This window comes from Odontesthes bonariensis, chromosome 13 (assembly GCF_027942865.1).
Source record: "Odontesthes bonariensis isolate fOdoBon6 chromosome 13, fOdoBon6.hap1, whole genome shotgun sequence".
NCBI classification, from domain to species: domain Eukaryota; kingdom Metazoa; phylum Chordata; class Actinopteri; order Atheriniformes; family Atherinopsidae; genus Odontesthes; species Odontesthes bonariensis.
In genome coordinates, this window is record NC_134518.1 from 20777926 (window position 1) to 20795528 (window position 17603).

Here is a 17603-nt window from a genome sequence, read left to right on the forward strand (position 1 = left end):
CCAAAGATTTTCATGTGGCCTGCGCAAAATGTCATGACCCTAAGCCTCCACTCCCCATGTCCTATCACATTGGGGAAGCCATCAGCCTGTACTGCACTGATACAGAACAAGTTCTTCATTTCGCTGCTAACAAGCTCCTTCAGTTTCTGAATTATTGACTGTACATTTTCATAATTAATCGATTTAAAAAAACACTTAAGATTAAATATTTTCTTTTATAAGATAACAATATAACAAAGGCAACTTTTAAGGTCTCATAAATGAGCATTTTGATTAAAACTTAAAAGGAAAACTCTAGTGAGGAAAAGCAAATTTAATCGAAGGAGATTAGGTTGGTTAAGTGACTCCTTGGTGTTAAAGGGCATCCCTGTGGGATCTCTGACTGTAATCGCTTCCTGTTTTTTGTCACGCACTTCAAACTGTGTCGATCAAGACGGCGGAGAGTGAAACTGACGCCGGGGAGCGCGCTGGGCAGCAAGGGCAATGAGAGGACCTGTGCGCTTAAATCTTTGATCTGAAGAATGGCCGCTTTGGCGATAACAGGATAGCAGTATCCCCACCAACCTTAAACTCATATTTCCCAGGAAGGCGTTGTTTGCATCGCTCAAGAAGAATTAAGGAGAATCTGACCTCCTCTGCCGGTTTCCGCTTCGCGCAATCACAGCACCAGGACCAGCGGTGGAGTCGGTGCGCTCTTGCAGAAAGCATCCAACCTCTGCATCTCTCGGCTCAGTCAACAGTCTGCACTCCTCTCCATGCCTCCAGCCTTCAACTACCGGCGGTCGTCTACGGAGTCTCTCGCAATGAAACCACTTTAATTCCTCCAGTCTTTTTCTTGTTGTTTCCCACGTTACTCCTACAAATCGAGCGCAAAAAAGAAGGAAACGCGGCAGACCCTCCATCTGTAAGTTTTCGTGTGTGTCGCACTGGAGGGGAGGAAGCGATGGCAGTCCCGGTGAAAACAGCGTTGGCTGTCCTGGTTCTCACCGTGGCAAGTGAGTAATATTTTCAAATGCTCCCGGAATGGGACAGGGGGCTTCTACTTTGTGTATGGCGCTTTCATTGAACTATCTTTAGTTGTCCGTTGTAAAATGCCATCACTCTTTCTTGACTCCATGCTAATCAGTTAATTAGGTCCGACAAGTAATTTGTTTTGCTGCCAAAAACGCCATATATTACTTTTTTTTTTTTTACAGAACTTTAAGCAATGTGTAATTCTTTCTTTTTTCTGTGTGTGTGGGAACCATTTATGCCGTGCATATTTCTGCCTTACACACAGTGTATCGGACGCTGGGAAGCAGGCCAGTGGGGATCAGTAGTAGCGTTTTATTGCGTCAGACATTAAAGCACGTGATTTTAATAAGCCTCAATCAACTGGCTCCTCTTTAAACAACAAACCCTCGTCCTAATATAATGAGTTTTTGTATTGGTCGGAAATTTGATAAAGACAAATTTATTGTTTATTGTGTTCTTGTTTTCGCCCATTAAGCAGCTGCATGGTAAGAATCTGAATGGCTGGAGCCCATCCCAGCTGTCATTGGGCAGAAGCAGTGTACACTCTGGACAGGTCGCCAGCCCATCACAGGGCGACATAGAGACAAACGAGACAAACAACCATCCACGCTCACACTCACACTTAGGGTTTATTTAGAGTTACCAATTTAACCTGATGTGCATGTTTTTGGATGGTGAGAGGAAGCCGGAGTACCCAGAGAGAGCCACATACGCACAGGGAGAACATGGAAACTCCAACCAGAATGGCCCCAGCTAAGAGTGGAACTAGGAATATTCTTGGTGTAAGGTGCTAATCACCACATCCCCCTGCCGTTCAAATGAAATGAATTAAGAGCTGAATCTTTTCCAGGAGTTGTCCATGGTTCTGAAATGGGATCTATGTTCAACACAGGAAAACAGGGCAAACTTTCTACGATAGATACAATGTACGCAAGTTTATTCATTCTTTATTAGTTTTTTAATCTGGCAATAATACTTTTGAAAACCTTTTTTTCCCCCTGTGTCTCAGACACAGATGGACATTTGTACAGGAAATGGATTTCCAGGCTTTTTGAAGTAGAATCAAGCCAGGATTTGAATTGGCTGGTAGAAAATGAAGAAGATTACAGTCAGATTCAGTTTAATTCAGTTGAATTCAACCACATAGCAGCAATTTACAGCAAACAATCTCAAAGCGCTTAAAAGAGAAAGTAAACATACAAATTTAGTTATATGCAGTCCAATTCAATTGATTTATCATACTTACATCCAGTTTGTTATCATTCAATTCAAACCAACTCATTATCATTTATTTGTAATTTTCTGACATAGTGATTTCTATATTGTGCCTTTTTTCTGTCCCTTGTGCTTTGTCTTTCTCAGTGTGAGCTGCATACTGCATGTTGTTTTAAATGTAGTTGTGCGTTGCTTTTGTCATTCGATACTTGCAAGTGCATGACAACATCTCAAACTATCTCCATTTTTCATGACTTCATATGTGGGTGGGGAGAAATATGTAGCATTTTGTCACAGGTTTACTCAAAAGTTGCTGTTTCTCTTGAGTTTAAAAACAACTTGCTTTTTAACCACAGAGCAACAGGGCCCAGCATCGGTGAGTCAACACGTCGTAGTAGACCATTAGTCATTGTCTTGGAAAACTTGCTCGGATGCTGCTCTTTGAGGGAGAGACGCAGGCAGATGAATTGAGCAATTCATGCTCTTTGCAAACATGAGAGACTGAATCAGGCAGTGCAAACCTGAGCAGCAGTCAAAAGTGACACTGTGGGAACAAAACACTGAGAAAAGCCACTTTTCTTGAATCCATTGTTTCTCCTTTGTTCCTGCTAGTCCTCAAATTAAAGAGCAAGGCAGGACAGGGAGTGTCATGGGAGAGGTTGTGACAGATAAGATAAAATCATCATTGTTAAGTTTTATCCTCACAAAACCTCAGAAACCAACAGAATCCTCATTATATAATGGGAACAGGAAAATCTTTCTTGTTCATTTTCATCCTAATTTTAAATGTCTCATTGGAAATTGACCACATATGGATGCATATGAATGTCACGAGTGTCTTTGATAGCATGACAGATTAGGGCAGTGTACTGAGTAAAGCCGAAGACAGCTGAAGCCTGATTTGTTTTTGTCCGCCACAGATGGTAATGCACTGAATAATTCAGTGTCCTAAAGAGAAACCAACAGGATGCATAATCTGAGTGGTTTTTTTTCTGTCTGGATTCTGGATTTATCACATAGATCATCCTTATATCTGATGTCTGTTTTTTTTATTTAGTTTTACATTGTTTATGTGTTCTGATGGGGACTGTGTTGATTTTATGTGGGTGGGAATGACTTGGAGAATAATCTGTAATTATGTTTGAGTCTCTGTACATCAGAGATGATGGTATTTTTATTTTAGCGGCCATGAATTATTGAGGTGTGGAGAGTGCAGTGAGGCGGACAGGAGCGTGTGTGTGTGTAGGTGTGCATACATGTGTGATGAGACCTGCTGGTAGACTCCCCAATGACTCAACTCGACTTACGTCAGCCTCATACACATCTCATTTTAGCCTCAGCTCCTGTTTTAGCATTTGCCGTCAAAGTTTGCGCCTTACATCATTCCATGCTTTCTACACTTGACGTCTTAAGTGACGTCACTTCGTATTGGTGGTCGCATCAAGTCAGCTGTCTTTCCCAGTTTGTGAAATTTGTGCTGTGTTTATTTTTATACTGTCCCTTTTACATTTTTTAAGTCAAAACGACTTCTCCCATTTCACTCAGGCATAGAGCAGTCTTGGAAAGGCAAAGGCTGGAGACACCAGCATTTGGTGGAGCCACTTTCCAAGCCCTGACCATTACAATGTATGTGTAACGTAACTTACATTTATTTAATCGTTACACAGCAACCTCTTAACTGCGATTTTTTGTGCAAAACTCTTTAGAGCATGTTTACAGTACATAGATTAGGATATTACTGATTGGTCAGCATTACGCAAATGCTTCTTCACTGAAAAGTTAATGGACAACAAGTGAATGAATGATGATGTTAGAACTTCAAATTCAGGATAAACAGTGTGGTGTTCTTACTGGTCATGGAGCTCTAGTCCAGCTTTTTATTTTCAATCGCATACTGGATAGTGTGGGGGAGTTTTTTGTACCAGTCTTTCATGATAATTAGTACACCTGATGTTGTATGGCCATGTTGCTCGTGGTGTTTTGTGGGTGGTGCTTCAGAAGAATGGGGTACTGGGCCCTTTGTCACGGGCCATTTGGTCCCTTACAACCTGAGAGCTCCATCAGCCTGTTGCGAGGAAGAGAAAACTGAGCTGAAAGGCAAAACTGTTGATTTATCAGTTGATCTACGTTCCGGCCATAACCTACAGTCATAAGCCGTTAACAATGACCAAACAAATGAGACCGTGAGCACACGTTGAAATAAACTGGAATAAACTGAAAAGTGTAGGAGATCCATCAAATAGAGTTGCTTTTCCTCCACATTGAAAGGAACCAGTTGGGGATGTTCTTGCCTCTGGTCAGGCTGCCCTTTAGGAGAAGTTTCTCAGATGTGTCCGGCCTTGGGGGAGACCCAGGACTTGCTGGAGAGATTATATCTCTTGGCTGGTTTGGGGACACCTCGTTATTCCCCTTGAAGAGGTGGAGCAGGTGGCTGTGAATCTCTGCTCAGACTGTTGCCCTTGCTGGATAAGTGGCAGAAAATGTATGGGTGGATGTATGACAAAAAAGTGTTCCAACTAATGTAGGATACATTAAAGTTGGAGAGTCAAGGTTTGCACTGAAACAAACATGTTTCCATAATCTGAAGAGATATGATTTTTGAAAGTGAAATTTAGTCATTGGGTTTAAGCTTACTTTGAGATGGCTTAAATAAGCTTTGATTTGAAAGTTTCCTGGCCTTTGTGAATCTAAATAAAGCGGAACTAGAAACAAACCAATAAACACTTCAGCTATGTCAGACACCCAAGTATCATTCGCTCTGCAAAGATTTTGTATGCATTTCTTTGAAATTTGACAGATTTAAACAGAGGCCGATAAATCCAGATTTTAGCAAGCTTTTATGGATCAAAGCAGTTCCAACAACAGCAGTTCCTAAATTCCCCATAATTTAGTCTCCTGCTGTTTTGTTTTGGCTCCCCTTGCCTGGTAAATTTTATGCAGGGTCAGCCACAGATGACATGAGACAACTGTTTCACAAACTGACTGAAATACCCCCTGATGAATAAACTGATCATAAAGCCTAAAACTAGTGGATTGATCCTTTTGTCAAAGGTCAATGTAGATATGTTTCTCCATCCTTTTATTTCATTTTAACAGCATAGATACCAATAACAATTCAGTATCCAAGCATTCAGGTTCCTTAAATAGTGTTCTGTGGTCTGCCATTTGTTTTTCATTGTTTTGGGGCTTAATGATTCTTGCTCTGTAAGAGGTCATAATCCACCTAACGAAAGCACAGTGAGAAATAATACAGAAAAAAAAAAAAAAACTTGTTCAACCAACAGGATTTAAAGACGGTGGGGGTTTTAATCCCCAGGTTACCAAAATCCTAAAACCAGTTGCTGTAAATGACAACAGGAAAGCAGCATACCGACACGCAGCAGTATGTATAGTTATGGCATGTAGAGATAATTAATTGTTGCCAGGCTCCAATCCCATTAACCAAACTTGTAAATCACTGTCATTCTCATCATCATGATGTGATGTGATCCTATTTAATCTTAACAGATGATTATACTAATCATGGAATTTGTCCTGTGTCATATGTTTTTATGGTGGTGTGTTTGTCTGTTGTTCTCTTCTCCTTGTGCATGTCTCTGTCTAATCCTGACGGGCAGATCTTTGTACCTATGAGGAAGTTTACTCCTCAGGGTATATCGTCATCACACAGATGCTCTGACATTACACTCATCTCCTGTCTCCTCTTCAGATGGAGGCTTGTTGGAGGTTAATGTAGAATGACCATGTTAAGAGCGCACCCTGTCTTTTCAAAGCTCGGCACCACTCATTTTCAGTTTTCTCCTGACATGGCTTAGAGCTATCATGAGTAAATGCTTCTATACCATTGCAAGAGCAGAGCTGAAACACACAATATTCAAAGCGTGAAGCGCACAACTTTGCATGGCAGTTCAGAAGTGTTTGCACAGCTATTTCAGTATAAACTCTTGACTAAGATATATAAGTATCTCGTGGTGACAATGTTGATCTTTATTACTGGAATTAGGGAACATATATTAAAGTTGCGATACACCATTCCCCAAAGTCTATCAACCTTTTGTTTTGGTTGTTTTTGTCGTTACTCTTGTTGTTTACTCTTATAATGATCTGAAGAAAATTTTGGATCGGCCTGGTAAACAGAGGCCTCATTCTTATTTTTGTCTCTTTGTGGTCTGGCAAAGCCTTGGATGATCGCTCTAGAGAAAAGACGCCACTTCGAATATTAATCCTAATTACATAATTTGTGATAATTAAATCAAATCAAATCAAATTTATTTGTATAGCACATTTCATATACAAAACAATTCAAAGTGCTTCACATGAAATAAAAGCATTGCAGCAGGGAGTGTAAGAAGCATTAAAAATACACAAAAGAATATAAAGAGAAACAAATAAAATAATTTAAATGAATTTAAAAACAGGCAAAGATAAATTAAAATATATCGTCCAGATTTCATGCATAGACACATGAGAAAAGAAATGTTTTTAACCTGGATTTAAAAATGTCTACATTTGGTGAAAGTTTAATCTCCACTGGCAGTTTGTTCCACTTGTTAGCAGCATAACAGTTAAATGCTGCTTCTCCATGTTTTGTCTGGACTCTGGACTGGACCAGCTGGCCTGAGTCCTTGGATCTAAGAGCTCTGCTAGGTTTATATTCACAGATATATTTTGAGCCTAAACCGTTTTGGGATTTGTAAACCATCAGCAGGCTTTTAAAATCTATTCTGTGACTGACTGGAAGCCAGAGTAAAGATTTTAAAACTGCTGTGATGTGTTCAGATCTCTTAGTCCGGGTTAAAACTCTAATAAAACTAAATCAACGGCTATCTTATCTATCTGGTCAGCCTTCAGTTCATGCAGTCGTCCGAACAGGGAAGCATAGCAGTTATGTAAATCAGAGTTTACTCATGTAGCCAAAGCAGCACAAAGCTATAACACAGGCCTTCAAGAAACCAAGCAACCAGCAAGCAAAGGAACAGGTGTGAGACACAAGACCAAGTGTCTGTTTGTTTAGGAGCAAAGGAGAATATAATGAGATTGTAGTGGACAGTAGAGTATGACAACTAGTTAATGAGGTAATGATGGCTCATCTAGTTCAAATTGAATATTTATTTTCGAAATCTATCAATGGAAGTTTTTTAACTCACTTGCTGTATGTGAAGCTCTCTTACTCAGTCATATATTGTTTTGTGTAGGTCACGGTCAAAGGAGCCCTTCATCGGCAGTCTCTTGCATGTCTGTTTTTTTTTACAAAGTGACCCTTTATTGTCACACGAACTAGACATTGCATGTACGGCGTATACGATGAGATGCGTGGGAAGTAGATAGGTGTATGATGTGTGTGCGTGCGCTGTGAGTTGGACTGTCACTAAATACAACCTTAATTTCATTGCTTTCATTACACACTCATCACAGCTGAGTACCTTCAGCAAGCTTCATCACGACATCACACCATAGGTCAGAGTACACAACACGAGATTTTAACATTGCTTCATCTATCAGAGTCTGAGGTGTGGGTGTGCGCATCTGCTATTGTCCTCATTTTAACCCCATTTATGTAAACAGGATTCACCAATATGTCAGCTAACAGAGTGCTGACTGAAGACTGGCTGCACTGACCTTATAGGAGGACACTGGCAGCTTTCTGTCATTTTTAGAGAACATCGAATTATAACAGAAATCAGACCTAAATAAGTTGGACACAAATAAGATTCTACGTTAGGTCAGTGAACAAATAGCCAATTCAAGTTATTCTCAACCAGATGCACTTGTGAGGGGTTCTGCAGTAGTCAGGGTGTGTGAAAACATGACCATTAAAATTCTAAAAATTGCAAATTGATGGTGATTTAAGAAAGCAGACTTGTGCAGAAAAAATATGTATTCAATAAACAGCAAAAGTGAATGAATCATTTCTGAAATACTGTGGCTTGTCAAAATATTCACCTCTAACTGATGTTTTTCATATTTTTTTGTAATTATAACCTGTAATGTAGATATTTTGGGGATTGTATTCAAAGAAATCTGAAATGAATATTCCAAATGGGTATAAACAAAAACTATGTAATTTAAGAAAATAAATTAAGAAAACAAAAACCCTGCTGGTGAAACCCCCCCCCCCCCCCCCCCCCCCACAGCACGATACCGCCACCACCATGCTTCACTGTGGGGTGACATTGTGACTTTTTTTGGTTAGTACATTCAACAGAATAAGGTTACACTATCACCAGAAGATATTTTAATGACCTTGTGACATAGAATAAATGAAAGTAGCTCACATGAGGTGTCAACTATGTGCTATATTACTGTTTTACCCAAGCAAAAGAAATACTGTTAAACTTTTATTAGAATTGCAATTATTTTGGTGTTAGAACTTAAAATCAAGTATGATTGTTTTAATTCTGAATCGTGCTGAGTTGACACTTGTTCAAGACATCAAAGCTATTTAAAGTGTCCAACTAGAAGACTGACTTGAATGGTTTTTAAGTCCTTCAAATTCATTATAACATGGATATGTGCCTAAACAGTGTTGGATCATATAAAAAGACAACAAAAAATATTACTATTTGAATGTATATAAAGGTGGCTTGTACTCACATCACACACACATATGACAAGATTTGTTCCATAATGTATAATTTCAACTGTTTTTCTTATACTTCTATGTGTATTATAATATTATAATATGTGTTTTTGCATGAATGCAGCTGCCCTGTGTGCGGAGGTGGAGGAGCGGCTAGTGAATCACTTATTGTCACCAGAGCGCTACAACAAGCTTATCAGACCTGCTGTTAACAACAGCCAGCAGGTCACCATTTACATTCTGGTATCTCTGGCCCAGCTGATCAATGTGGTAAGGAAGTACGCAAACACACCACATGCAACACATGGTGCACCATATTCTACACTCAAATAATTTGCAAACACACTGTTGTTTCAAATGAGAGTTCAGTTGCTGTCTGAATCCTGCAGCCGTGTTTGTCTTTATTTCAGAACGAGAGGGAGCAGATCATGACCACCAACTGTTGGCTCACACAGGTTTGTGTTCATACCCATTCTCGTCAACTTTTTTCTTTGTCAGGGTGAGTGTATGCTGGTGTGAAATGCCTCAAAGAGACAAAGCAAGTGTCTGAGTTGTACTAGTTTACAGACACATACACGCAGACACTTGAACGTGCATTTGGCTTTGTGACAGTTCAGCGTTTTTTTGAAAAATGTGCAAAAACACATAGCTGGTCCACTTGTGAGGTTAGCTCGAGGCATGTTAGCCAAAGATGTTGGTGTACGATAGTTTAAAATGCACTCAACAATTGTTTACTGGGATAAACCTGTATGTTTATACATGGTTACTGAATTCATGTATTTTTTTTGGTATGTTATTCTTATACATTTCCTTATATGCTGTAACATTATTAATGATTGATGTTGTTATGTGTATATATGTTTGTGAAATTTGAACGTATTCATTTATTCAAGTATTTTTACATCAGGGATGGAATGACTACAGATTAACGTGGGATCCCGATGAGTATGAGGGAATCAAGAAAATTCGTCTCCCGTCACAACACATCTGGCTGCCAGACATCGTCCTCTATAACAAGTATGTCGGCTTTACAACAGACAATGTGTGTGTTTGTGTGTGAGTGTTGTAGGTGCAGAAAGAAAGCTTGTACAACTTAATTTAAACAGTTATAAAAGCCCCACTTTCTAAAAGGTTTGTGAGTCAATCCTCTTATTTCCACTCTCCTCTTATTGCTCTTTTTCCCACCAGTTGCCACCTTTTTGGATTATCAGTTCCAAAAACACTGTTTGGAGTGTCTGCAGAGTGTCTGGTGATTATGAGTTATGTTTTAGTGCTAAACAGTAATAAAAAATAAAAAAAACAGGCACATAAAGGGAGATTGGTAGAGACTGAGATTAAGATATGCCTGAAAGTTTTTTTTCCTGCTAATCCTACTCTGAAAAGTGACCAGTTTTGGTCTGATAACTGCTATCCTCATCATGTGGCCAACAAAATTACTGTTTCACTATTTCATTGGAGCAAATTCCCCTCCATTGGCTGCGTCTTTTTTTGCCTCCAAAAACTATTAAAAAACCTTCTTAATTCAGCTATGACTAAAATATCCATATTAGCCTCATCTGATGGGTTTCTGACCTCTGCTCATCGGGCTGAATATGCAAACACAAAGAAAAACTATTTTTGTTCGCTGGACCACGTTATTATCTAACTATTCATGTAAAATCTGTGTCAATACAGATAAAGAAACGCTGACTCCCACACAGTATATCCAAAGTTATCAGCACGTGAATCTTTGCTTAGTTTTGCACATTGAGCAGTACTGTACAAAATAATGACATGATAATATTTAAATTTTGTATATATATAGAAATAATCTTGCAGCTGTATATAATGACTAGATGGGGAAAAATATGAGAATCTCAGGGCTGTAATAAGTTCAGTCAAGGAGGAAGTAGTTCCACAGCCTCTATTCACAGGAGTGTTTGCTGACATACACGAAAGCTTTTGGACCTCACCTCGTCTGTCACCCATTTAGGTCAACACCTGTGTCTCTTTTCCATCTGCTAGTTTTGTGTAACATTACCTACTAATTTTCACCATGAAAAATGTGCTGAGAATAGAAGCCCCTGCTTCCTTAGTTTATGTAAATGTCACAAAGAAATGCTTGTGTCACTACTCCAACCCCTTCCCTTGCTGCTATAGAGCTTTGCACCTCACCGTTAAGGCCATTATCTGCTGATAAAGCAAAAAAACTCAAGAACTTTGTTTGACTGCTTTCACAACTCTCTTAGGCCAGGAGTGACCTTTTCATTTGAATTTGATAGACTTGCAAAAATCTGGACTGGGGATAGAGACACTCTCCAGATCACAGGGCTTGAATTTATTAAGCTTTTACAATCATATTACCTGTTGAAAATCCGGATTTTATTATTATCGTAGAATCATCTGACAAAATCACCTTTCGATTAATTTAAAGACAGTGTCTGTGTGATGAATTCAGCTATACTTATATGTACATTGATCTCCCACAGGGAAAGCTAGAAGTAGTATATTGTCTTAGATGTTTTCTCACACTGTCCATTGCATTGCTGCGTCGATTCCCCTCCTTTGCATGTACAAAAGGATAGTGGTCGCCAAGGCCAGTTGTAACTGTAGCTCAACTCAGCTGTGCATGTAACTGTGCTACCTCACTGCTAGTCAGCTGAATGACATTGGACATTCAGAATTGCATAGGAAGCAAAATGATGGCAGATGATTGTGACTTCAATCTGGTAGACCAGAATTCACTCTAGGCAGGTGGAGCCACTGCATTTTTAATTAACCTGTGTATATTCAGCAACCCCAAACCATTAGAGACAAAGTGTGATTCCTGGCTTATTTCATAATTGATAGGAGACTAATTTATAATACATTGCCTGCCGCCTTGGACAGGTGAAGAAGAAAAGTCAATCTTTGCACATTTGAAGTGTGTCAGTAGTTGCTTTCAAATTTGCTGTCTTGTGTGTCTGCTTTTCCTTTAAGATGACAGGTACAACGTTTGCAGTTCAACATATTTCAACAGTCATGAATTACAGTTATGTAGAAAAAGAAAGTACACCTTCTTTTAATTTTAAAGTGTATTGTTTCAAGCCATAGAAAATAAATAATTTGGTCATTTGGTTTCATTTAACAAAATTTTGTCAAAATGCAAATGATGACAAAATTTTAGTTGCACTCTTACTGCTCCCATCGGATCTGAGACAGTAAGTAGCAGCCAGGTGCTGCTAATTAATGCACTTGATCTATCATCATGTGTCAGCGCTTCTTTAAAAGCAGAAGTAAGGACAGTTTGCAGGTCTGAAGAATTCAGGTGTGTGTTAACATAATGCCAAGGAGGAAAGACATCATAATGATCTTAGAGAAGTAACTGTTGCTGCCATCAATCTGGGAAGTTATAACGCCATTTACAAACTATTTGGAGTTGATCATTACAGAGAAAAAGATTATTCACAAGGGGAAAACATTCAAGACAGTTGCTAATCTCCCTAGCATCCCAGCAAGTTCATCCCAAGTTCAGACTGTGAAATACTGAAAGAAGTTGATCAAAACAACATCTCAGACTCTACAGGCCTCAGTGAGCGTCCAAAAGGATAGTTCTTGACTGTACAATAACAAAAATATTTAAATAAACTAGAATTAAAATTAAATGAAAATTTTAAACCCAGAGGAAAATTATAATGTTGCAGTACTTACAAGGACTCATGGTTTTTGCTGCTGGCAGGAATGACCTCATGTGCCACTCTGCGTGGCGTCATGACTTGGCTCAAAAACCACGACCAAAAGAGAGACACAAGTTGAAAGTAAATATATATATATATATATATATATATTCATTTTTAACAAGATATAAAACGCTAAATAGATTAAGAAAACTATGAGATGTGGCAATCAACGTAATCAGTGGTGAGTGTCCATGTCTGGATTAGCAAACAGTGTAGAGCTGTGTCTGTTGTATGGCGAGAGGGAAACAAAGGTGCGGCAGAGGAGAACTCTGGAGGTTTTATCCGAGGAGGGACACAGGGCCCAGGTTACTTCGAGATCTGCTTCTGACTTCTGCTGCATAGAAACAGAATGAATAGATGTATAAACATGAGGAGACAGTCACAGTTGAAGCAGAGCTGAAGAAGTCTCTGTCTGAACACACATTCTTTCATCACTATGTTGTGTAGAGGGTGGGCATTTTTTTCCATTATGCTCATCAACTTGTGCAGCATTAATACAGTCAGCCCTGGGGGCCCCAGAGCAGTCCCCAGGACAGGCCCAGCCTTCTTTATCATTTTCTGTTTCTTTGAAGCTCTGGCTCTGATGTTGCTGCCCCAGCAGATGGCTGCAAAGCACAAGTTAGATTAAGTAGGTATTACTTGTTTGGAAGGGTTGGCAGGATAAAGCCTCAAGACTTCTGGAACAGTCTTCTTTGGACAGATGAGACCAAAGTAGCAATGTTAGGTCACTATGCATGGCATAATTTTTTTTGTGAAAACTGAAGAGCATATTAACACAAACACCTCTAACCAACAGTCAAGCATGGGTGTGTAGGGCTCATGATTTGGGCTTCTTTTGCAGTCTCATGATTTTGGCACCTTGCAGTCATTGAGCTGACCATGAACCCCTTTGCATACAAAAGTGTTTTCACATGAATTTTTTTTTTCAAACACAGAATTATAAATCAGTTTACTACAAAAATATATTTTTGTCTCTCTGACAGCAATCCCTCAAAATGACCTTCACTGAGAAAAAGAGCTTGCACAAGACAAAGATGAATGTGGCAGATCATAGAATATTTTAATCAGTGACATATATCACAGTGGCTCCTCTTGGACAAAGTTGAAGGTGTGGCAGAATCCTCTCAATGAGCAGCATCATGAAGCATAAGATCAATTGACCAACTTTTGACAAACAGTATTAATCAGTATTCAGGCTCATTCATCGGTTGCTTGGCTATGAGCTAGCGAATCAGTCCCAGTTAGGGTTATGCATTTGTATGCTGTTGCTCTTTGGCCTTACACCTGTAGCTGTAATTGGACCCAAAACAGCCACATGTTACGAAATGCATGGAGTGGAGACTGCCCGGCAAGAGGTGGTCCATGAAATATTTTCAAGGGAATCTGCTTTTTTAAATAGAGTCCCACTTTTATAGTGCCTGACTTTTCTGTTTCTTTTGATCTCTTAATTTTCTTCAGTGCTGATGGGACCTATGAAGTCTCCTTCTACTCCAACGCTGTGGTGTCCAACAATGGAGAGGTCGCCTGGCTCCCACCAGCAATCTACAAATCGGCCTGCAAAATTGAAGTGCGGGATTTCCCCTTCGACCAGCAGAACTGCACCCTCAAGTTTCGTTCTTGGACCTACGACCACACAGAGATTGATCTGATCCTCCTCAGTGACTATGCCTCCCGTGATGATTTCAAACCCAGTGGTGAGTGGGATATTGTTTCACTGCCTGGACGCAAGAATGAAGACCCCAATGATATCAGATACCTGGATATCACCTATGACTTTATTATCAAGAGAAAACCTCTGTTCTACACCATCAACCTGATCATTCCCTGCATTCTCATCACATCGCTAGCTATTCTTGTGTTCTACCTTCCATCAGACTGTGGTGAGAAGATGACTCTTTGCATCTCTGTGCTCTTGGCCCTGACTGTGTTTTTACTCCTTATCTCGAAGATAGTGCCACCCACATCTTTAGCAGTGCCTCTGATTGGGAAGTACCTAATGTTTACGATGGTGCTGGTCACCTTTTCCATTGTCACCAGCGTTTGTGTTCTCAATGTGCACCATCGGTCCCCCAGTACACACACCATGCCACCCTGGGTCAAACGTGTCTTCTTGTACCGGCTCCCCTCTTTCCTGTTCATGCGGCGACCTGGAAGTTCTAACATCCGTGAACGATTCCGGAAAAAACACCAGAAGCAAAAGTATTCAGATCAGAAGTTGTGTGGAGCAGAAGGTGGGACTGGAAGTTCATCAGGAGTAGCGGATTCGTCCTCGTCCTTCTTTGTCAATGAGGAGTCAGCCAAACGCTACGGCTGGAGGATCAATGACTTGTCAGAGAACACAGACTTCAGAAGGAGGATGACACTTAAGGGCAACATTAATGTGGAGGATGCAGTGGATGGAGTGCGGTACATTGCTGAGAAGATGAAGAGTGAGGATGATGATGAAGGGGTAAGTGTTTGGAAGAAGTATCTACAGATGCATGTATACACCCACCGGCTTGTTTTTTCAAACAGCTAATGTTGCGATCACACTGTTGTTTTTAAAGATATTTCCAGCATGTCGAGCAGCATAAACAAACACATTTTCATATAAATATGCCAGCATTTACAAACTTACACACTAGCTGTGTGGCTTTATGAATAGTAAAGTTGATCTATCGGTCAGGCCATTACTCTAAAACTGAATTATCTCTGCAAATATTGCGAGGAATGACATGACATTATGTACAGACCTTCAGAGTTGCCAAAGAATGGGCACATTCATTTCCCCCTCAGCTCATTCTACAACTACGGCACAAAATGTAGCAGTTTCACAATCAAAGCTCTGAAACTGTATAAATTCAATGTGAATTTATACATATTACACTGTTCAATACAACGAACCCATTGAATTTTGACTCCCCTGATATACAAAGAAAGCACAGGCAGGTTTTTTTTCTCCCGCTTGACAAAACGTAAACTTTAACAGTATTAACCAGCGCTATGTCTCGCTCGTTGGAGTAGCAGATCAAACTTCCTAGAATTAGCAAAGGTAGAGTGTGGTGGGCTGCAGGCAGGGCAGTTAGTTGAGATGGGGCTAGTTTGTAAATTCTTGAATTCCCAAATTCTAAAAAAGCATGAATTCAATGTTTTATTTCAGTGAGACAAAAATTATCTATATGCAGCTCTAATAAACAAGGATAGATAAGTAACAGGTACACTTGTCCACATCTCCAAAGTTGTATCTTGGTGTAGGCAAGAGATGGCCATTTTTCATATTACGTATTTTTTGTTAAAGGGATAGTTCGCCTCTTTTGACATGAAGCTGTATGACATCCCATATTAGCAATATCATTTATGAACATTTTCTTACCTCCTGCTGCGTCCTGTGAGCCGAGTTCAAGCCGAGTTTTGGCGTTGACGAAGGTAGTCTGGCTAGTTGGCTGGGGCTAAAAAAATAAAGCGTCTTGCTTCTCAAAACAATATGCGTTCAAAAGAGTAATACATTTGCATCACAAAATCGTAAATCTAGAAAAAGTCAGACCTCACATCGCTTGACGCTATTTTTGCCTCCCTTGATATCAATGCATCCAATGTAAACTGTGCAGACCGAAGTGCTGACCGAGCAGTCCCCTGCTTCCGAGCAGTAAACACCGTAACAGGTGCGGCTATAGCTAGGTGGCTGGACGCATTGATATCAAGGGAGGCAAAAATAGCGCCAAGCGATGTGAGGTCTGACATTTTCTAGATCGACGATTTTGTGATGCAAATGTATTACTCTTTTGAACGCATATTGTTTTAAGAAGCAAGACGCTTTATTTTTTTAGCCCCAGCCAACTAGCCGGACTACCTTCGTCAACGCCAAAACTCGGCTTGAACTCGGCTCACAGGACGCAGCAGGGGGTAAGAAAATGTTCATAAATGATATTGCTAATATGGGATGTCATACAGCTTCATGTCAAAAGAGGCGAACTATCCCTTTAAGGACAACATTGAAGCAGCATAATTGGGAGAGAAGCAAGTTTTAATCCTGTTTGTAGGAGAAGTTTCAAGTCACACAGAATTACTCTCTGCATTTGACCCATCCAGTTTGGCACCTATTGAACAGGGTCACAATCAATGAAAAGATGCCTTCTGCAGTGGGCAGCCAATCCCAGCACCCAGAGAGAAATACGCTGCGAGCAGGGTTCAAACCTGTGTGGGAACATCCCATTGGATTTCAAGTCCAATGCCTTAATCACTCGGCCATCGCAGCAGATATATTTGCACCAAGCATCCTTTGATGCTTCTGGAATCTTAATTTTCCGTTGGGTCTTTAAATGCTTCTTTTGTAAACTAAGACAAATATCAGAACTTTTTGTTACTTATTACTTTTTGTTATCTTTGTTTTGCTATTGTTTTCTTACTCTAGGAATTACATTAAGCATTAATAGGCTAAATACAAAGCAGTTTAATGACAAATCTGGTTGATCAGAGCAATTCAGAGATTGAGTCATTTTGGTACCACTTCAAAGTTCAGTAATTTAAGACAATAAATAGTTAGATATGAATAATAATCCCTTATATTCAGGAGAGTAAACAATACAGTGACAGAATTTAAGATGTGACTTTTCTGTCTCTCTGCAGATCATTGAAGACTGGAAATACGTGGCGATGGTGATTGACCGGCTCTTCTTGTGGATCTTTGTATTTGTGTGTGTGGTCGGTACGTTGGGCCTCTTCATGCAGCCTCTGTTCCAGAGTTACAACACCCCCATTATTGATGACACGGAGAATAACTGACACCTGAATCCTGAACTGTGATTATGATTTGACTTAGAAATCTGCTTTTATTCTCTTCAGAAAATACAGCTCTGGTAACAATTCAACACGTGAAACTTACACATCCACCACTCGCCGCACCCCAACCAGGAAATGATAATGATACACTTGAGCCCTCTTTCACCAGTTACTCATTTTCGATCTTCGGCTTTCTTTGTTCTCTACATGACTTGCCTTCCTCTGCTCCACACAAGTTTTACATCTGGAATCTGTTTATTTCTCTCAACCTGAAACATAAAAGATAGCCAAGAACAGTAAACTGTAACCCTAAATGCTATACATGTTATTGCTTTGTT

The 17603-nt window shown here is 39.8% G+C and overlaps 1 protein-coding gene and 1 non-coding gene across 2 annotated transcripts; one reads left to right on the forward strand and one right to left on the reverse strand.

Moving 5' to 3' along the window:
• The first annotated feature begins 915 nt into the window (after positions 1-915).
• chrnb5b (cholinergic receptor, nicotinic, beta 5b) lies at positions 916-17268 on the forward strand. The gene is made up of 6 exons (XM_075480665.1): positions 916-995; positions 8934-9079; positions 9220-9264; positions 9717-9826; positions 13966-14956; positions 17113-17268. The coding sequence occupies exons 1-6, from the start codon at positions 944-946 to the stop codon at positions 17266-17268; spliced, it is 1500 nt and encodes a 499-aa protein (XP_075336780.1). The 5' UTR covers positions 916-943.
• trnas-uga (transfer RNA serine (anticodon UGA)) lies at positions 16660-16741 on the reverse strand. Its single transcript has one exon. It is a non-coding gene; the product is annotated as a tRNA-Ser (tRNA).
• Positions 17269-17603: the final 335 nt, after the last annotated feature.

Excerpts from the sequence above, each read along its gene's own strand:
- chrnb5b (XM_075480665.1), top strand. The coding sequence starts at position 944 with ATGGCAGTCCCGGTGAAAACAGCGTTGGCTGTCCTGGTTCTCACCGTG. Across the intron at positions 9,827-13,965 it reads GACATCGTCCTCTATAACAA|TGCTGATGGGACCTATGAAG; the intron begins GTATGTCGGCTT and ends AATTTTCTTCAG. Across the intron at positions 14,957-17,112 it reads GTGAGGATGATGATGAAGGG|ATCATTGAAGACTGGAAATA; the intron begins GTAAGTGTTTGG and ends GTCTCTCTGCAG.